Source organism: Ipomoea triloba, chromosome 7 (assembly GCF_003576645.1).
Source record: "Ipomoea triloba cultivar NCNSP0323 chromosome 7, ASM357664v1".
Lineage (NCBI taxonomy): Eukaryota > Viridiplantae > Streptophyta > Magnoliopsida > Solanales > Convolvulaceae > Ipomoea > Ipomoea triloba.
In genome coordinates, this window is record NC_044922.1 from 8890255 (window position 1) to 8911922 (window position 21668).

General features: G+C 37.4%; 3 protein-coding genes across 5 annotated transcripts; 2 read left to right on the forward strand and 1 right to left on the reverse strand.

Annotated features, from left to right (window-relative positions):
* The first annotated feature begins 822 nt into the window (after positions 1-822).
* Positions 823-5070, forward strand: LOC116025385 (ubiquitin-conjugating enzyme E2-17 kDa). 3 transcript variants are annotated; one of them, XM_031266605.1, is made up of 5 exons: positions 823-845; positions 2788-2904; positions 3456-3583; positions 4126-4230; positions 4661-5070. In XM_031266605.1, the coding sequence occupies exons 2-5, from the start codon at positions 2835-2837 to the stop codon at positions 4802-4804; spliced, it is 447 nt and encodes a 148-aa protein (XP_031122465.1). In that variant the 5' UTR covers positions 823-845; positions 2788-2834; the 3' UTR covers positions 4805-5070. The 3 variants fall into 3 exon arrangements, with proteins under 3 accessions (XP_031122465.1, XP_031122464.1, XP_031122463.1); XM_031266604.1 differs by lacking the exon at positions 823-845 and adding an exon at positions 2225-2455 and having other exon boundaries at positions 2738-2904; XM_031266603.1 differs by lacking the exon at positions 823-845 and adding an exon at positions 2227-2455.
* Positions 5071-5182: 112 nt separating this feature from the next.
* LOC116025386 lies at positions 5183-6816 on the reverse strand. The gene is made up of 4 exons (XM_031266606.1): positions 6620-6816; positions 6183-6259; positions 5857-6082; positions 5183-5354 (listed from the first exon to the last, which is right to left on the reverse strand). The coding sequence occupies exons 1-4, from the start codon at positions 6687-6689 to the stop codon at positions 5314-5316; spliced, it is 414 nt and encodes a 137-aa protein (XP_031122466.1). The 5' UTR covers positions 6690-6816; the 3' UTR covers positions 5183-5313.
* A 7596-nt stretch (positions 6817-14412) lies between these two features.
* Positions 14413-15819, forward strand: LOC116025384 (uncharacterized mitochondrial protein AtMg00810-like; the record flags this gene model as incomplete). Its single annotated transcript, XM_031266602.1, has 2 exons — positions 14413-14617; positions 14888-15819. Coding segments are annotated over exons 1-2 (1137 nt in total), but the record flags the coding sequence as incomplete, so codon positions are not given.
* Between the last annotated feature and the right edge of the window lie 5849 nt (positions 15820-21668).

Sequence of the window (21668 nt, forward strand, 5' to 3'; positions counted from 1 at the left end):
AAAAAAAGTTGCCTAATATTTGTGGGATAAGAAAAATAAGTTGCCTAATATAAATGGGATTTTGCTGCTTAGCTTGGCGAGGCGTCTTCGCACATAAATACTATACATATATATAATTGTTTTTTTTTAAAGTAGGGGGCCCCGAATATTGTGCAAAGGCCCTGGGCAGACTTGCCCAGTACCGGCCCTGTTCAAGGGCTTACGCGTTCCTACCAATTTTTAGTTTTTTTTTTTAATTTTAATAATAATTAAAATAAAATTTTGATATATAATTTGACACATCACTACCTCACCCATAATATCTATATAAGCATCAACATTTTAAAATCAATTATATTAAATGTTATCTCATTAATTTGATTTGTTTTACCAAAAACATGTAAAAAAATGCTAATTGCTCAATTTTTTGTGTTATTTCAATTGTACATTTTTTTTAATTTAATAATGTAATTACACAATGTATAAAAATTTAGTGCACTATTTAACATTTTTTCCCTAAAAAAAAACACATGAATTGTGTTGAGGAAAGAACGTTGCGCAATGGTTTTGGTATCGTATTCCACCCCAACGGCAGAAATGGGATTGGGAATGGAGTAACGGGTCCACGCGGGTGGGCAAGTGTGGAATCCTGAATCCGAACCCATGGGAATTTGCCGTTGATTGGACGCCAATTATGACCTCACACGATGATTCCAGAACACGTTTGTGGGTCCCATCCCCGGTTTAAAAACCAAATATCCTTTCGAATTTACCCCAATTTTCCCCCCTTCTTTCAGAGGATTGACCCGAAATCTATTTCCGGCCACCGCCCCAATTTCAATAGCTCCTCCCTATTCCGCCGTCAGGTATTCAACCATCCTACGTATTACGTATATCTGTTTATGCGCGAGTATTTTTTTTTTTTTTTCCATATGTGGTTGAATCTAGAAGTCAACGAGATTTTTTTAAAAAAAAAAAAAAAAAAATTNATTTTAGTAATAATATAATTATATAAGTCATAATATAATTATATAAGTCATATTACTTATAGATCTTTTTAAGATAATTTTAGACAAACAAGTCATATATTATTCAATTAATTGAGTAATATTTTTGTACTAATCTTATAATCAAATAAATGTACACGTTCAATATTAGAATTTTTTATAATTTCATCTTTATTTTTATTATTTCAATATATAATAAAAAAAATTTATCCACGCCCGGGTAATTGGACAATTATTTGTTCTAACTCAAAGGAAAACATCAGAAAACATAATCGATCCAATCAATTTCATCAATTGCGCTATATAATATTCGATGTTATAATATATATAATTGTATATTGATCCAAATATTGTTTAAATATTATAACAAATCCATTCCGTGCAACGCGCGGGCGAAAATACTAGTGTAAATATATAAGAATTAAGCAACAATTTCGGTAATAACTAATTAATGCTTAATGTTAATGACTCAAGCTAATAACCTAATATTTATATATTGTACACATAAATAATGGCGTAGAAGGAAACTGGAAAAGGGTTGCCTAATACAAATTATATAAACTTTGCCTAATACAAATTATATACTTTATATATAAATACATAGAGTTGCGTGCACAGAAGGGAAAAAAAAGTTGCCTAATATTTGTGGGATAAGAAAAATAAGTTGCCTAATATAAATGGGATTTTGCTGCTTAGCTTGGCGAGGCGTCTTCGCACATAAATACTATACATATATATAATTGTTTTTTTTTAAAGTAGGGGGCCCCGAATATTGTGCAAAGGCCCTGGGCAGACTTGCCCAGTACCGGCCCTGTTCAAGGGCTTACGCGTTCCTACCAATTTTTAGTTTTTTTTTTTAATTTTAATAATAATTAAAATAAAATTTTGATATATAATTTGACACATCACTACCTCACCCATAATATCTATATAAGCATCAACATTTTAAAATCAATTATATTAAATGTTATCTCATTAATTTGATTTGTTTTACCAAAAACATGTAAAAAAATGCTAATTGCTCAATTTTTTGTGTTATTTCAATTGTACATTTTTTTTAATTTAATAATGTAATTACACAATGTATAAAAATTTAGTGCACTATTTAACATTTTTTCCCTAAAAAAAAACACATGAATTGTGTTGAGGAAAGAACGTTGCGCAATGGTTTTGGTATCGTATTCCACCCCAACGGCAGAAATGGGATTGGGAATGGAGTAACGGGTCCACGCGGGTGGGCAAGTGTGGAATCCTGAATCCGAACCCATGGGAATTTGCCGTTGATTGGACGCCAATTATGACCTCACACGATGATTCCAGAACACGTTTGTGGGTCCCATCCCCGGTTTAAAAACCAAATATCCTTTCGAATTTACCCCAATTTTCCCCCCTTCTTTCAGAGGATTGACCCGAAATCTATTTCCGGCCACCGCCCCAATTTCAATAGCTCCTCCCTATTCCGCCGTCAGGTATTCAACCATCCTACGTATTACGTATATCTGTTTATGCGCGAGTATTTTTTTTTTTTTTTCCATATGTGGTTGAATCTAGAAGTCAACGAGATTTTTTTAAAAAAAAAAAAAAAAAAATTATTTTGTCGTTGCTCTGTGAATCTGCTGTGTTGGATAGATTTAGATCTTTAAATTCGTTTGGTTTTTTATGTTAGGGTTTGTATTTTGAGTATTGTTGACCAATAGGTTGGTCTATCTTTTTTTTAGATATTTATTTGTATTTTATTTTTATTTTAATAGTGTGGGTTGGAGATCTGCTGGTACTGAGCAAGGGTATTAACTCTGATTAGGTTATAGTTACCACAAAAGAGCTTTGAAGTTGTTCTCTGATTAACTTATGGCGTCGAAACGCATATTGAAGGAGCTCAAGGATCTGCAGAAAGATCCTCCAACATCATGCAGCGCTGGTATGGTTTTAATGCATTTAAAAAATAAAATCTTTTTAAATTTTGTTTTTTTGCATTATAGAATCTTGTATTTTGATATCTGTTTATGTTGTAGGAATTCTTAAGTTTGGTTTTTAATTAATGTTATATAGGGTCCTCCAAGTGTGGTGATTTTACACATTTAGTCTAAACTTTCAAATTGACCACTCATTGTTCTTTGACTTTTAAATTGTTATCGATCCCTAGTCCAAGTTAACCACTCATGCTCCCTCAACTTTCAAATGTGAAGGACCACGATGGGTTAAAATATGATAGTTGAAGGACTATTGATGGTTACCTTGGACCACTAATGGTAACAATTTGAAAGTCGAAGGACCGTGTGTTCAATTTAAATGTTTAGAACTAAACGTGTCAAAACCACTGTATTCAGAGAACCCCAGATTATATTAACTCTCTTGTCTTAATTTAACTTACTGTAGTTTTAGGCTTTCTGATTGTGCTTTGTAATATGTATCAATTGATTGGAATTGAGTGTTTACATTGAAATTTATTGCACATGCTATTTGTTGCAGGTCCTGTTGCAGAAGACATGTTCCATTGGCAAGCAACGATCATGGGGCCAACAGATAGCCCTTATGCGGGTGGTGTGTTCCTGGTTTCAATTCATTTCCCTCCCGATTACCCTTTTAAGCCCCCTAAGGTATGCCTGTGGTCTGGATTTCATTTTCTTTTCTCAGAGATCGTATTTAGGTTATTGAATGTGGAGCATATTGTCGCCCACCAATGGTGGATAACTGGATAAGTGTACTTTCAGTTAGAGATATCAGATATGATAATATTTTTATCCTCAAAGATGTGGCAATATAATTTTATGTAATTTCTGGGTGCATTCACTCTCTCATCTTGACATCCCAATAGTACAAAATTAAGCTTGGAGTTTGAGAATGTGTAAATATCGTTTGTGCCACTTGCATATTCAGAACTACTCTCCACCTATGCATATTACTCCAAATAAACGTTAATAGAAACAACTTTTGTCAGTTTGTGTATCCTTCACAATATTCCCTATGGTGTTCTAGAATATATTTGAAGTTTAACAAATCTCACTGTATACTGTTTATGGTATTCCTTATTCTAGAATGCTCTCTGTGTTTTAAAGTTACACACCAGACACCACAGAATTTACGATTTCATATGAGGTTAGTGGATTTAGATAATTAAATTGTCTTTTACCTTTTTCAGGTTGCCTTTAGAACCAAGGTCTTTCACCCAAACATCAACAGCAATGGAAGTATCTGCCTTGATATTCTTAAAGAGCAGTGGAGTCCGGCATTGACCATATCTAAGGTGTGCTCTACTTCCTCTTTTTTTATTTGGAATTTTTATTCTTCTTTAGTCCTATGCAGATAAGCTAGTGTCATCATTACTCTTGGACAAAAAGAAGACACCTTGGACAATTTTAAAAATTAAAACCAAATGATTTGGGGATTAGACTTGTTCCATGCACATCCCACTTCATGTGCTTGCAGAAACATGTTGACCCTAGAATAGTAGTATTTATTTATTGATATTTCTATGATGTTGCATAGCATTCCTCCCTCTTGTAGTTTTTTGTCTTGAAAAAGTATAAACATCTCAAAGGGTAAGGTGGGGTGTTTCTGATAAAAGTTACTCTGTATAACACGACTTTGGAAATCCATTCATTTTGGATTTTTATTGGAGTTTTCCTCTCATTTGAATGTGTAGCGTGATTGTGCTTTCATATTTATTTGATCAGGTCCTCTTGTCCATCTGTTCTCTATTGACTGATCCAAACCCGGATGATCCACTCGTACCAGAAATTGCTCACATGTATAAGACTGACAGGGCCAAATATGAGGCCACTGCTCGGAGCTGGACGCAAAAGTACGCAATGGGATAAAGGCGAAATGCTACCGGGGATGTCCTCCAAATATGTGTAACTTAAGTGTTTTAAATTTTTCATTATTCTTGATTCAATAAGTTGTTGTTCGCAAGGAACGTAGTATTGTAGTAGTTTGTGCTTGTCCAGTGGTTAACTGGTTATGAATCTTTTAATTTGTAAATATATTAATATTAATTAGTAATTAGACAGATTGATGTAAGGGGAAACTGTATTGTAATGTCTACTTTGGTTTCAAGCTGTTTTTCTGTTAAGTTTACAGAGCATCATTTCTATGTTTTTTGCATGTTATGTTCTGTTTGTCAGTTATCATGAATTTGAGAAGGTATGGTGATCTCCTCTCTCTCTCTCTGTATTCATGTGGGAAGTACAGATCAGTTACAGAGAAACATTATGTATGCATTTATGGTTTTTGTATAAACATGTTACTAATGTCCTCATTTACGTACAATAGTGAAAGACTATCTGTCATCTTGTGTCGGAGCAAACCAAAGAAGCGTCCGTCAAGTTTAATTCATGGATGATGGGTACAAACTCACTCCTGTAAAGCCTGCAGTTGATGAGCACAAATACAAACAAGAATCCATTAACAACCTAGAAATTGAAAAAAATTATGGTTTACTAACACAAATTTATCTCCCTTTTATGTGTCTGGTTCGGTTAACAAGACTTGATTGAAGTTATTTTTAATTCAATTTTTCATAATATTAAGTTTAATATTAATATAAAAATTTTATATATTAAGAAACTACACTAAAAGTACTATTAAACACAAAAATTAAATTTAAAAATAAATAAATAATACTAAAGAAAATAAATAAATAAGAAAGAATCTGTTTGACGAATGTATGGTAAGTAAGACATATAAAATAGGACGTAATTTATATATATATATATATATATATATATATATATATATATTGTGTACGTTGAGTCGACTTTAAAATTTTAGAGCTTAATCAAGTTTGATTTTTAATTTTTTAAATCGACCTAAACTTTGAACAATTGTTATACTATGGACCAGTGTTTTGAGTTAACAATTTGTGTCTTACCCTGATTTGTGTGGCAGCCTTGGTGGATGGTTTGGCGGAGGTGTTGGACGGTGGCCTTATTGGCGAACCAAAAGTCGCGTTCGGTGTCGCGGATGCAGTCCAACACGGAGCTGGTTTGGTTGGCGCAGGGGCTACAACAGAACTCTCTTCCGTCTTCTTTGGTTACGTTCAGCCACCCGGACAAGTCCAGCTCGTACTTTTTGGGGCAAGAATTTGTGTTCTTGAACTGAAATTTTTTTTTTTTTTTTACACAATTAAGTAAATTGAAATCGCGTATAAAATATTCCAGAGATTAGAAAACAAAAGAATTGGATAACATAGATTACATGAATCAAGCAGAAGAAAGCACTTCTCCACTCCTCGAATGGGCCCAAATTTGGTTTCTCGGTGGGATTCTTAAAATCTGCACAAATTTATTTTTTTTAATTAATTAGCTTTTCAATCAATTTTAATTTATTTGACTACTATTAATTGATAATTTGGTTAAAAGTTAAATAAGTATTTAATTAATTAGCTTTTTATAACTTCACAATGCTAAAATTTAAAAAGTTATTCAAAACAACTTCTTCAATCAGTTTTGTTTAAAAAAAAACATTATACCAAAGACTTATCAACTAACAATTAGTTACCAAATACATTTCTACAATCAACTAATATTATTAATTAGTTATATCCTCTTACCAAATCAACTAACAACTATAAATAAACGGCAATTTACCAAATAGAGCCATAATGTTTATATATCCAAATTCAAATACCTTACCTTGTGCAGTGGCACCACAGCTGCAAAGCAAAAGCAAGAAGCCGAAGAAGCAAAGCAGGGTGTTCATCATTACAATACCCTGAGAGTCTAATTCTCAGGATGTGAAGTATGTTGTTAGGTATATCACTATGAAATGAAATCCATTATATACTGTGAAAAGATCAGAGCATCAGAAGAAGCAGAAGGGACAGGGCTGGCTGGCTGCCAGCATCTCCAAAAACTAGGTAACGCTTTGTCGCCACATCATTTTTTTTTTTTTTTTTTTTGCTTAGGAATTCACTCACAACTCACAAACACCAACAACCCTAACCATGTCATGCATGATCCAATGTAGTTTGGCTCTGTTATGTCGGGTGTGATGGACAAAATTTTCAGTTTAGTTTGTATAAATCCAGCCCAAACCAGGGTTTCAACTTGATCTTTTTTTTTTGGGTGTAATTTAGAGTTTAGCCGTCGTAGCTAATCTTTTTGTTGAACTGTAGGGCTCTCTAAGGGAGGGATAGTAGACTTAGAGATTTAAAGTTGCTCCATACCTAAAGTCAAAGATTGATCCCTTGATATTTAGTTATGGATGACAGTGTAATTAATTTTCTTGCTGAATTTTAAGCATGCATTTCTAAGGGTGGGATTGTTGGCTTAGAGATTTAAGGTTGCTCCATATCTGAAGCTGAAGATTGATCTCTTGATGTTTAGTTAAAGAATGATAGTGTAACTAATCTTCTTGCTGAATTAAAGGCATGTCTAAGGGTGGAACAACTAGCTTAGAGATTTAGAGTTGCTTCATAGCCAAAAATCAATCTAGTGATGTTTAGTTAAGGACGAATGAGCCATTTCCACTCAAGCACACCCCAAGGTTAAGATTTTAACTTAATTGATGTAATTTAATTTTTTGGATAGTGGTTGCGCAATTTACCGTAAATCAAATGATCTTATTCATGCAAGCATAAGTAGTATATGGCCCAACTCTTTTTTTTTTTTTTTATTAAAACTTACACGATATTCTTATCATTATGAAAATAATCCAAATTCTGTTTACCCTACGCTCATAAACTAACTATTACTTAGAGGGGTACTCAAAAAAAAAAAAAAAAACTATTACTTAGAGGGGTACTCAAAAAAAAAAAAAAAAACTATTACTTAGAGGGAAAGACTATTAACACAATCATTATGACAAATTAGGCTATGGACACGGGTCTGACCCAGGTCCATGTTTACAATATAAAAACTCTATGTTTACAATTTTAAAACTCTATGTTCACAATTTTAAAATTCAATTTACAAAATTTTATTACTCAATATTCACAATTTTTAAAGTCTATATTCACAAATTTGTTATATAGATTCAAAAATTGTGTTATACTATATATTGAATATAAAGTTATGAAATTGTGAACGTAGAGTTCAAAAATTGTGAACATAGAGTACTAAAATTATGAGCATGGACCTGAGTCTACCTTGCAAGGTGGACCCGGGTCCATGGCATAACAACCGAATCATTATACCATGGGTCATGGTCTACATTGCAAGGTGGACTACTAATATACATTTCCACATTTAATATATTGAATGCTCATTTTAGTGAACTAAATATTCATTTTTTTAAAGATTCAATTTTTTTTGTATATTGCAAGTGCCTTTGTAATATATTACCTAAAAATATACATTCAATACATTAAAAATTAACATTTAATATATTAAAAATGAATATTTATCAGTAGTTCACTTTACAGCAGTGACGGATCCAGAAAATTTTCTCAGTGGGGGCGAAAGATAAACTAACGAGATATTCTTTTTAAAAAAATGAAACACTTAGAGATCGAGTCATAAATATTGTTAACTAGAGATGAAAAGTCGAAATACATCAAGATAAAAATATTTAAAATAAAATATAAAACATACTCCGTAATTAATTAGATAAAATAGTTTGACTGGATAACACATTATAAATCACTCATCTCACTATTAATATTAAAAAAGAAAAAAAAAGTCACAATGTTACAAATAAAAAATTCAATTAAAATTCTCACTATTAATATTAAAAAAAATGCTAAAAACAAAATTTCACTCATCTCACTATTAATATTAAGAAATGAAAAAAACCACAATATTACAAATAAAAAATTCAATTAAAATTCTCACTATTGATATTAAGAAATGGAAAAAAAGCCATTAAAAAGTTTGAAAGAAATTCTTCAGAGCCTACGGGGTGGTTTGAACTCTAAATCATTCCATTAATGCAGACTTACCATTTAATCCATGCTAACATTTGATTACATATTGGTATATTTTATATATCTACTATACTAATAAGAGCCAAAGAGAGTTAGGCCTAAAATGGATAGAAAAAATGGCGGTCAAATTATTTAATCAAATGGATGGTTTAGATGAATTATTTAATCAAATAGATGGTTAAGATAATTCAGATTAATATTATTAATAGAGATTACCTAATTTAACCTTACTTTTATGATTATCCGTTAAGTTTTCCGTTAAATATTCTCTTCTCCGTTAATATTCCGTTAACTTTTAACTTACCCATTAATTTCTATAAGAAAGGTTTTAGGTTCGAACCTCATCTCAATCAAATTTGACATTATGTATTTCTTTAATACTATGAAAAAAATAAAAAAGAATAATTTGAAACCAATCATATTAATTATTTGGGCGATTTGTTGACAATGAAAGTACTCAAATAACCCATTACCCAGCAAATTGAAGCGATAAACTACCTTTTAATATCTTTGGAATACATAATATTTTAAAATTTCAAATTTTTATTAATTTATTTAATCTTTTTTCTTAAACTAGGGATTTCTTTATCCACAATAACTCATTCAACAATAATGGTTGAACCAAATGAACCCCAAGCAGAACACATAAAGGAAAGTCCATAGCTCCTATATCATAATCTCATTGCATGACGTTGTCATCTATGCTACCAACAATATCCGAATTTCAAATAACACACTACCAACAAAATGGAAGAGAACAAATAGTAAAGATTAAAACAATGACAATGTTACTGAAAAGAGAATTAAGAACCACTTAGAAAAATTCAAATTAAAAATAGTACTTATTTAGACTATCATTTTTAGACAAAATATTTTGACTATCGATTTTACAAGGTTGCAAACATTTATTTTAGTAATAATTATAATGAATTTTCTATATTATCTTGGATTCATATACTTTGAGTTAGATATTTAAATGAGCAAATTGCCATTTTGGTCTACTGGCTATAGGGGTCCTATTAATTTTCATCCACGACTTTCAAACGTGTTAATTGCATACCACGACTTTTCAATTTGTATCAATTTTGGTCACTCCGGCCAAATTACCGGCGAAATTTCGCCGGAAAATCATAAACCCTAAAATAATGAGGGTATTTTAGACATTTCACATCTACTTTCTTCTTCTCCGGCGAACCCTTCTTCTCCGGTGAATTCGAAGCAGAGTCGAACGAGGCCGCGAATTCCGGCATAGCCAGCAGAGACTCCAGGATCATAAAATCAAAGAATTAAGCCTAATAATGTGATTATCACTACCTCCAGTTACCAGCATTGATCAGTTTCCCAATTTCGGTGACTGTTAACACTAGAAAATTCGGCCGGCGACCTGCTCTGACCTGGACGGAACAAAGTCCGGTTGTAATTTGCTCGCTTTTGTGGATCGGTGAGAGTGGCGTACGCGGCATGCACTCTGATGAAGTATTCGTCTGACGATTCCCGACGAAAGCTAGACGCGATATCCGGATGCAAAACCCTAGCCAGTCTCCTGTACGCAGCCATGATTTCCTAACCAGTTGCATCCGTATGAATCCTGAGAACTTCGTAGAGCAAAGTGTGCGTGGCGGCGACGGTGAGTAAATGGATAGAATATGATTGGCCTCGCTCGCAGCTCACGCCGTAGTGATAACATCGTCGCCGGAAACGCCATTTTTGATCGCCGGAGAAGAAAAAGAACAGATGAATTCGCCGGAGAAAAAAATAGATGTGAAATGTCTAAAATACCCTAATTATTTTAGGGTTTATGATTTTCGGCGAAATTTCGCAAGTAATTTGGCCGGAGTAACCAAAATTGATACAAATCAAAAAGTCGTGGTATGCAATTAACACTTTTGAAAGTCGTGGATGGAAATTAATAGGACCCCTATAGTCAGTAGACCAAATTGGCAATTTGCTCTATTTAAATAAAAAAATTCGACATTCAATTGCCATGTATAAACTTCTCCTATATAATATTGCATTGATATACTTTCAAATATTTATTTAAATTAAACATTGGGCATTAACCCATTCGCGAAATGCGCGTATAAAACTAGTATACTATATATATGTGGTGGGGCAGTGGGGGCGCTATGCTAGATCCGCCACTGTTTACAGTGTAGTACATTATAATTTGTTTGTTTCACATGGGCACCCATTTCATTAGCAGTCAATTTACCAACCATCTCAAATTAATTTGTTAATAACTTAGTTCTTTTGGGTATTACATTTGGTTGGCATTACCATCTTTGATGGATTAAAGAAAAAAAAACATAATACCAATTTTGTTTTCCTAATAGAATAACAATGTCAACATGTGTGGACATTTTTATTGGTATACATATCATTTTCCTTTTTACTCATCATCTAAAAATGGAATGTTGTTTAATTACTTTGCATTGGTTGAAGCAGTGTAGTTTAAATTCATCCATATATATCACCAAACATGTCCTCACTCAATGCATGTTCCTTGCATATTGTACTGATTTTAGCTTTAAATAGTGAAAAAGAATAGCCTAACAATGATAAGTCAATCCATGTTAAACAGTTTTTGTCAAATCCTTTTTTAGTTGAATCCAGATCAGTCTCATAGAAATACACAAAAAGTAATTTTAAAAAAAAAAGTGGTAAAGCTTTCAAAAGAAATTAATGGTAAAACTTTTATTACGTACGTGTATTAGTTTTATTTATATAAGAAATAAAAATTATGATTCACCTTTTTTTAGATCATTCATACTATTAGGACTCTACATAATAGAGTCATACTATAAGTCTCAGTCCTAGTTTACTTATGATTCTCAGTCCTAGTTTACTTATGATTCTCTTGTATATATACTCTTGTATTCCTACAGTCATATTTAGTGAACTCTAATACAAACATAATTGTTCTCATCTGGTATCAGTCGCTAGGGTTTCGTTCTTGTTCCCATGGCTACGAATGACGGCTCTGCCTCTGAGCGGACCGTTTCAGATGTTGCTGTGAGTTCTGCGGCGCCGGCTCCCGTGTCGTCGCTCTCTTCTGCTCATCACTACATTAGCATCAAACTCAACCACCGCAATTTTTTGTTTTGGCGTACTCAGGTTCTCCCGTTTCTACGTGGCCATGATCTCATTGATCTTGTTGATGGATCGTGTCCTTGCCCGGAGGAGTTCCTCCCTGCCGTGTCTGCTGCTACCTCGTCCGCTGCTGCTGCCCGCGTTCGGAATCCGGCGTTTGTTGCGTGGTCTCGCCGTGATCAAGGGTTGCTGTCTCTCCTTGTTTCTTCGCTGTCCGAGGAGGTGCTCTCCATCGCCGTCGGCTGTCGGACATCGAAGGAGTTGTGGGATGCCATTGAGCAGTCCCTCGCTTCCGCCTCTCAATCCCGCCAACTTCACTTGCTTAGCCAACTCCATGGTCTCCGGCAAGGAGATTCGTCGACGGCAGAGTATCTCGGGCGAGCTCGGCTTATTGTTGAAGATTTAGCTCTCGCCGGCCGAAAGGTAACGCTGGAAGAACAGAACCTGTACGTGTTCCGCGGCCTTCGACCGGAGTTCAAGGGTGTCACCTCTTCGCTGGCGGTTCGAGGACATCCGGTGACGCTCCTTGAGCTTGCTGACTTGCTGGGCGCGCAAGACTTCATCGCCGGTGATGATTACGCATTGCCTGGAGGTGCTGCACCGGCGGCTTTCGCTGCTCAGGGAGGTCGCCAGTCGCGTGGTCGTGGAGGAGGCCGTTCGGCTGGCGGAGCACCGTTCGGTCGTGCTGGTTCTAGTTCTGCTCGCGGTCGCGGAGGTTCTGCATGGCGCGGCGGCGGCGGTTCTGGTCGGCAGTTACGTGGCGGTGGGAGAGGCCGTGGCAGAGGCTCTTCCATCCAGTGTCAAATTTGCGGTTCATTTGGTCACTCGGCTTTGTCTTGTTACAAGTTGCCTTATGTTGTTTCTCCGCAAGCGAATTTTATTCATCAGGGTGATTCGGCGAATAACGTGACTGCTCATACCTGGTTGCCTGACACTGGTGCAACTCATCATGCCACACCTGATATAGCTGCCCTCTCTACTTCTGAAGACTATGGTGGTAACGACACTTTACGTGTTGGTGACGGTACGCCTTTACTTATTAGCAACGTGGGTCATGCTTCTATTTCTACGCCTTCTAGGTCTCTTAAGTTGTCTCATATTTTACATGTTCCCCGTCTTTCTGCCTCTTTATTATCCGTTCAGCGCTTTGCGTCGGATAATCAGGTATTTTTTGAGTTTCACCCTTCCTTCTTTGTTGTGAAGGATATTCGGACCAAGGAAATTCTTTTACGGGGCAATAGTTCCGGTGGGCTCTATACCTTGCCGGTTCCTTCTGGTTCACCTTCCGCGTTTATTTCTGCTCGTGCTTCGGCGTCTACGTGGCATGATCGTTTGGGTCATCCACATCAGCGTGTTTTACATCGAGTCTTAGAGTCTTGTTCTGTTAGTGAGTCGAATAAAACTTCTCATCCTGTGTGTTCTGCGTGTCAAATGGGTAAATCTGCACGTTTCCCACTGCCACGTGTTGTCTCTGTTAGTTCGAATGTGCTAGATTTAGTTTATACGGACATTTGGGGCCCTGCTCCTGTACTCTCTTCTGAGGGTTATCGTTATTTTGTTTTATTTGTGGATGACTTTTCTCGTTATACTTGGTATTTTCCTAGGAAAGGAAAGTCAGATATATATTCTGTTTTGGAGCGTGGGCGAGGTTTAGTTGAACGTGCCTTCAATCGTAAAATCAAAGCTGTTCAATCGGATTTAGGGGCTGAGTATAAAAAGTTACATTCTGTTTTTGTTCAGCTTGGTATTAGTCACAGGCAATCTTGTGCGTACACACACGAATAGAATGGTCGTGTGGAACGGAAGCACAGGCATGTGGTTGAAACCGGGCTAGCACTTATGGCTCGTGCCTCTGTGCCGTCTCGGTTCTGACATTTTGCTTTTGAGGCTGCTGTTTTCCTTATTAACAAAATGCCCTCGCATCCTCTCCATAACTCTAGTCCTCATGTCTTGGTGCACAGATCTCAGCCATCATATTCCTTTCTTCGTGTCTTTGGCTGTCTGTGCTATCCGCACTTACGGCCATATAATCGTCATAAACTGTCTTACAGGTCTTCTCCATGTGTCTTTCTGGGCTATCCTGATTCGTTTCGGGGTTATAGGTGCATGGACCTGCGTACTAATAAAGTTTTTGTGTGCCGTCATGTGCGGTTTGATGAAGCTGTGTTTCCTTTTGGTGCTAAGTTTGTTTTGCAGGCTCCATCAGAATCTATTGCACGACCTTGGGCTGAATCTGTTTTTCATCCTGTGGCTGATCCATCTGTGGTAGCTCCCTCGCCTCCTGCTGATGTGGCTCAGAAGAAGCCTCGTGGTCGGCCACGTGGTCGTACTGTGCGTCCCACGGAGAGGTCTCACTCCATGGCCACTAGGAGTCGGTCTGTGGCTCCGGTTGCGGGTTTGACTGTGCAGGTTTCCTCTGTTGATCCTACTTGTTATACTCAGGCAGTCAAACACTCTGAATGGAGGGAGGCAATGGATCAGGAGTTCAATGCCTTGTTGCAGAATCAGACATGGTGCTTGGTTCCTCCCACTGCGTCTATGAATATTATTGGCTGCAAGTGGGTGTTTCGCACGAAAAGGAAGGCTGATGGATCTGTTGAGCGCTACAAGGCCAGGCTCGTGGCTAAAGGGTTTAAACAGGTCCCAGGTCAAGATTTCTTTGACACTTTCAGCCCGGTGGTTAAACCTACTACAGTCAGGTTGTTGCTCTCTCTTGCTCTTTCTTCTGGTTGGCTAGTCAGGCAATTGGATGTGCATAATGCATTCCTTAATGGTAATCTTACAGAAACTGTTTACATGCGTCAGCCTCCGGGGTATGTTGATTCTCAGCACCCTGATCATGTTTGCTTGTTGAAACGCTCCCTGTATGGTTTGAAGCAGGCTCCCCGGGCTTGGTTCACTCGTTTGCACACTTTTCTGTTATCTGCTGGTTTTAATGCCTCTAAAACTGATGTTTCGTTATTTTATTATTCTCGTGGATCGGCTACTGTTTACCTGCTTGTTTATGTGGATGATATTCTTGTTATGAGCAATGAGCATGGTGCATTGGAGGCTTTGCTCTCCAAGCTCTCTAGTACTTTCAAGATTAGAGATCTTGGTGAGCCTGGGTTTTTCCTTGGGATTGAAACAGTCAAGTGTGCAGATGGAGTGTTGCTTTCTCAGCGCAGGTATATGACTGACATACTTAAACGAGCTGGTATGACAGACTGCAAACCTGTGTCTACACCTACTACGACTTCAAAGACAATATCTACCTGTATAGATCCATATGATGATCCCACACAATACCGGAGCATTGCAGGTGCACTACAGTACCTAACTATCACGAGACCAGATTTATCCTTTGCAGTTAATCTGCTTTGTCAGCACATGCATGCTCCAACCACTGCACACTGGGAACAACTGAAACGTGTGTTAAGGTATGTTAAAGGTACTATGTCTTTGGGTCTGCGATTGCGAAAGTCAAGTTCAGGTGAGCTTCATGCATTCTCGGATTCTGACTGGGCTGGTTGTCCTACGGATAGAAAGTCTACTAGTGGGCATGCTGTGTTTCTTGGAACCAATCTAGTGTCCTGGGTATGCAAGAAACAAAGGACTGTTGCTCGATCTTCTACTGAAGCAGAGTACAAGGCTCTTGCAGATGTATGTGCTGAAGTTCTGTGGATCCTCTCTTTGCTGCGAGAAATAGGAATTTCACCTCTTCCAGTGCCCAAACTTTGGTGTGACAATCTTGGAGCTACTTATATGTGTGCTAATCCTATTTTTCATGCTCGCACAAAGCATGTCGAAATTGATTATCACTTTGTGAGAGACAGAGTGGCTGCAGGAGACATTCAGGTGCACTTTATTTCTACTAAGGATCAGCTAGCTGATATTTTCACCAAGTTACTCGCAGGTCCCCGGTTCTGCTTCTTACGTGACAAGCTACAGGTTACTTCCGTACCATCCGCTTGAGGGGGAGTATTAGGACTCTACATAATAGAGTCATACTATAAGTCTCAGTCCTAGTTTACTTATGATTCTCAGTCCTAGTTTACTTATGATTCTCTTGTATATATACTCTTGTATTCCTACAGTCATATTTAGTGAACTCTAATACAAACATAATTGTTCTCATCCATACCATATTACTTTAATTTATTTTTTTAAAAAAAAAAGAATAAGAAGTGCTTGAATTTAAATTCCTTTAAAAGGAATTGACGTATATTTTTAAAGGGTAAATCAACGTTTTAGCCCCTCAAATGTGGCCAAACTGTCAATGTTGCCCTTTAACTCGGTATTCATCGATTTAGTCCCTGAAAATAACTGTTTTTGGTCACATAACTCCATCCGGCCAATTTCCGGCGAAGGCTCCGATTTGGCAGGGGTAAGTTAGTCTTTTCCTCTCTTCAGTTCTCCCTCCCTCTTCATTTTGCTCCGAAATAGAGCTCCTATTGGCAAGAGCTCCTCCATTGGAGCTACCCAGCTTGTGATAAGAGAACTCAACGACCGAGCAATTCGCTTCTCTAATAAACAGAAGGGACACTCGCTTTTCTTCTCCGGGGTTGCATCACCTAGAGGCATAAAATTATACAAAAATCAAACTCCCGACGCAAAATTTAGGGCAAAAAATAGGAAACAAACAAAACAGACGGAGAACTTACAGGAGGAGGAATGAAGGGATTTGAGACAAAAATTTGCGAGAGGAGGGGTGTAGGTGAGGCACTGGAGGACGGAATTGAGATAGCAGGTGTTGCCGAGGTTTCTGAGCCCTACAGAATTGAGATAGCAGGTGTTGCCGAGGTTTCTGAGCCCTACAAGAGGACTGGATTTGCGTTTGTGGCTGAGGAGACTCGGCTGCCAAGTCATTTGCAGAACGGCCATCAACGACGTGATTTCGCCGCCGCCGCCTCATTGGATGGAGCGCCCCGCCGTGGCCGCTGCAGCCCCCACCAGCAGAGTCTCATAGCCTACCCTCCGCTTCCTATACAACACAAACCTTATACGTATAAACTTCTATTCCTCTTTCAACCGCAGATTCGGAGGTTTAATTGTGGTTTATAATCACAGTATATTTTGGATATATCTGTATTTTTTGAGGTTTTTGTTTGTGTGCGCGAGAGAGCGAGCGAGGGAGCGAGATTTGTAAAGGGAAGAAAAGAAAAGAGGGAAAACGAGGGAGTGAACTGAAGAAGAGAAGTAGAGGAGGAAAGCGAAAGCCCCCACCCAACCCCCAAAGAGGCGTGTCGTTATTTTTGTCCAAATCACTTTTCGGAAATCACCATCCTCTGCTCGTTGCAGCCCCTGTACTCGCCGGAAATCGCCATCCACCGCCGCCCATACGCGTCATCGCCGGAGTAAAACTCAACCACTACCATCGAGCTCTGTCGATCTGCTGCTGTTCGCCGTCGCTAATCTGTCTCTCGTGCTGCCGCCGACGCCATCAGCTCGCCGAAGGAGATGAAGACACCACTGGAGCTGCCACCTCCTGTTCGCCGCCGCCGGACTGCCTCGCCATTGCCGCCTGGTTCGTCGTCCGCCAGCCAACAAAACGCGAAGAGAGAGGGAGAGAGCCGCTGGAACAGAATTAATGAACTGATTTCTTGATGAGTTTTCCCTTCTTTGCAATGCTGCACGAAACCCTTGAGTTGACCACAAAATGAAGAGGAGGGAGGACTGAAGAAAGGAAAAGACCAACTTACCCCTGCTAAATCGGAGCATTCGCCGGAAATTGGCCCGATGGAGTTATGTGACCAAAAACAGTTATTTTCAGGGACTAAATTGATGAATACCGAGTTAAAGGGCAACATTGACAGTTTGGCCACATTTGAGGGACTAAAACGTTGATTTACCCATTTTTAAATTTTGTTGTTTAGTTAGAGAAAAAGTATTATTAGAAATAATTAGTATATATAAATATTCAAACACCCCTACATAATAAATGTATCTAATTGTAATATTGTTCATCCATTAAGATCACTTTTTTCTTCCCAAATGATGATGGATATAGAGTACCAAGGATACCAATGAAATTCTAATTCTATATACATATATATATATATATATATATATATATATATATATATATATATAGGATCCCGTTCAAATGCGTGCTGGCCGCCCAGGAGAGAAATGCGGACGAATCACAGCGCGCCACGTGTCCGGAATGTAGTTGCACGTCATGTTATAACTAGGTGCACGTCATGTTATAACTAGGTGCACGTCATGTTATAACTAGGTGCACATAGGTGCACCCAGGTGCATAAATGTTAACAAGGTAAATTACTTGCACCTACAAGTGAAAATAGGTGCACACGTGCAAGTAAAATGTGTTACAAGTGCAAGTAAATTGTACAATGAGCATCAATACTAAGTGCACCTAATGTTATAACTAGGTGCACCTAATGCTATAACTAGGTGCACATAGGTTGCAACTAGGTGCATAAATGTTAACAAAGTAAATTACTTGCACAAGTGCAAGTAAAATGTATTGCAGATGCAAGTAAAATGTATTACAGGTGCAAGTGAATTGTACAATGAGCATCAATACTAAGTGCACCTAATGTTATAACTAGGTGCACCTAATGTTATAACTAGGTGCAACCTATGTTATAACTAGGTGCAACTAGGTTGCACCCAGGTGCATGAATATTAACAAGGTAAATTACTTGCATTTGTAAGTAAAAGTATTTGCGAAAATATGTACATGAATATTAATAAGGTAAATTACTTGCACTTGTCAGTAAAATAGGTGCGAAAATAGGTGCACTTGTAAGTGAAACTAGGTGCACCAAAGTTACAGGTATTTACGAAAATGCCACCGTGTCATTTTTTTTTAAAATTGCATCTGATTCGTTGATCTGTACACGTGGACGGCTGTGGAGCGTTCTCATTTCTTACCTGGGCGGCAGTTCGCATGGGAATGCATCCCTATATATATAGTTGCACTCTCGTGCGAACTCTCGCCCAGGTAGAAAATGAGAACGCTCCACAGCCGTCCACGTGTCCGGATCAAAAAATCAGATGCAATTTAAAAAAAATGACGCGGTGGCATTTTCATAAATAACTAGAACTTTGGTGCACCTAGTTTCACTTAAAAGTGCACCTAGTTTCACTTACAAGTGCACCTATTTTCGCACCTATTTTCACTTACAAATGCGAGTAATTTACCTTGTTAATATTCATGCATCTATTTTCGCAAATACTTTCACTTACAAATGCAAGTAATTTACCTTGTTAATATTCATGCACCTGGTGCAACCTAGGTGCACCTAGTTATAACATTAGGTGCACCTAGTTATAACATTAGGTGCACTTAGTATTGATGCTTAGTGTACAATTCACTTGCATCTGTAATACATTTATTTGCATCTGCAATACATTTTATTTGCACTTGTGCAAGTAATTCACTTTGTTAACATTCATACACCTAGGTGCAACCTATGTGCACCTAGTTATAACATTAAGTGCACCTAGTTATAACATTAGGTGCACTTAGTATTGATGCTTATTGTACAATTTACTTGCACCTGTAATATATTTTACTTGCACGTGTGCACCTATTTTCACTTACAGGTGCAAGTAATTTACCTTGTTAACATTTATGCACCTGGGTGCACCTATGTGCACCTAGTTATAACATTACGTGCACTTAGTTATAACGTTATGTGCAACTACATTCCGGACACGTGACGCGCTGTGATTCGTCCGCATTTCTCTCATGGGCGGCCAGTACGCACCTGAACGCGATCCTATATATATATATATATATATATATATATATATATATATATATATATATATAAGTTACATTAACTATGTAAAATCAAATCATATTATACAAATTTTGGTAAAAAATTTAGTTTATATAGGAATATTTTCAAGATTTTTGTTGGTTTTATAACTCTCGATTGGTTGCCAGCTGGTCAACACAATCATTCGATTGAATATGTTTGTGACTAAGAACAAGTAATAAGAATGCAAAGTGAGATTAGACTAATAAATTTTGTGTAATTGCTTTAAGCTTTTGGAATTTTTAGGTCCTTTTTACACCCTCGAAAGAGTATTTATACATAAATACTCCACCTGCAATATAAAAGAAGATTCCTTACAAATTCAGCCCATCCCACCTTTCTAAATTATAGAATAACATGTCTAAAATACAATAAGAAAGTAGCATAGATTAAGTAACACATCTCTAAAAACAATTTAGGTAAGGACTTCAAACTCTCACCAAATCAATTTCCTTTTATGCCCAATCCTTGAGGCACTCCAACAATGACAACCTCAAGTCCAAGTGGGGGGCTAGTGGTCTAAGCAGTCTCTTATAGCCCGACTTGATCGACCACCTTAGGGGTGACTGCCCGAGTGCTAATACCCCCTCCCCTCGCCCACCAAACATCTAGTTTCTCACTTTCTTGTGGCTCGAAGAGCCCACGACACAAGAATGTAGTGAGAAAAATGATGTTCAACCACTTCCTCGCGCCTTAGAGGTAACCCCATGCTCAGCGCTCTGCCACTTTGGCTGACCAAGTAAGTCCCCTTCCTTTTTAAGTAGTCAATCTGTTTTGCCAGGTTACTGAGTGGTTAGCCTATCTAGTCTGGCCACAAACTCCTTGACGGTTTCTTGTTCTGACTGTCCAGCTACACACCTCTTCAATTTATGTTGCATTAAATGAACCATTAATGCGCCAACATGACTTTTTGTAACGTCAAATCGCGCCCACTTGTGCTACCAGCCGTTAGATGTTCCCTCATGTCATCATCTAATGTCTGGTCCTCGCCTATAAATACCAACATGCTTATTCCATTTCAACTTTTTAGCATTCAAGCATTTCAAAGCACTCCTAAGTAAGTACATGGTCAGACCATCCAAAAATCAACTGCTCTCTCCACCTTAGCACTCCACCCCATCTTTGTACTCCTAAGTGAGCCTTAATGTTTTCTTCTTTCACCGCCACTGGTTTAGCCGACTCCTCTTACACTTCTTCCTCCTCCAACTCTANCTCCTCCAACTCTAATGGCTCTCCTCGCACATCTCAAACCGATCAGCTTGGTATTACTAACCACCAGTGGCTTCTTGATCATACCTATTTTTTACTATATTTTCCCCATACTTTTGCTTATTTTGTGCATAAAATGCTGTGTTTAATAGGGAAATTGAACTAACTAATGTGCCTTTATATATAGTTTCTCTGAATTTCACAATAATGGGAAGAAGAAGCAACTTGGAGAAAAAGTGACCAATTTAGAGGTAAAAAGTGCATGGAAAGGAAGCTAAGGTCACTTGGAGGTCATACGGGAAGAGAACAAACGAAAATGATCAGAATAATATCGTGGCACGGTTTTGCTCTTTTGGTCAAGAAATTGCTTTACCTTTTTTCAAAAGGGATAAATTCTCTTATTTTTGCATATTTGATTCATAATGTGATTGTGGATTTCTTCTATTTTGCATAGGTAAGTGTATATTGTCTTGTTTTATATTATTGCTTTATGATGTCTTTCTTTAATGCTATTGCTTTATTGTCTGAGATGATGCGTGAGTAATCCTATTTAGGACTTGGGATTAAAGTTAACATGAGATTCTAATGCCTATTTGGTGTTTATTGCATAAAAAGGGTAAAACCCAATCTAGGGTTCTAAATATTGTGGGAGATCCTTTATATTCTTGTGTTAAGGTGTGGTGTAGAGCAACTTTGACTCTAATCTTGTTGGGTTGACATTTCCAAAGCCCCATCTCACAACCTATC

Excerpts from the sequence above, each read along its gene's own strand:
- LOC116025386 (XM_031266606.1), bottom strand. The coding sequence starts at position 6,689 with ATGATGAACACCCTGCTTTGCTTCTTCGGCTTCTTGCTTTTGCTTTGC. Across the intron at positions 6,260-6,619 it reads CTGTGGTGCCACTGCACAAG|ATTTTAAGAATCCCACCGAG; the intron begins GTAAGGTATTTG and ends AAATTTGTGCAG. Across the intron at positions 6,083-6,182 it reads CTTTCTTCTGCTTGATTCAT|TTCAAGAACACAAATTCTTG; the intron begins GTAATCTATGTT and ends AAAAAATTTCAG.
- LOC116025385 (XM_031266605.1), top strand. The coding sequence starts at position 2,835 with ATGGCGTCGAAACGCATATTGAAGGAGCTCAAGGATCTGCAGAAAGAT. Across the intron at positions 2,905-3,455 it reads TCCAACATCATGCAGCGCTG|GTCCTGTTGCAGAAGACATG; the intron begins GTATGGTTTTAA and ends TATTTGTTGCAG. Across the intron at positions 4,231-4,660 it reads CGGCATTGACCATATCTAAG|GTCCTCTTGTCCATCTGTTC; the intron begins GTGTGCTCTACT and ends TTATTTGATCAG.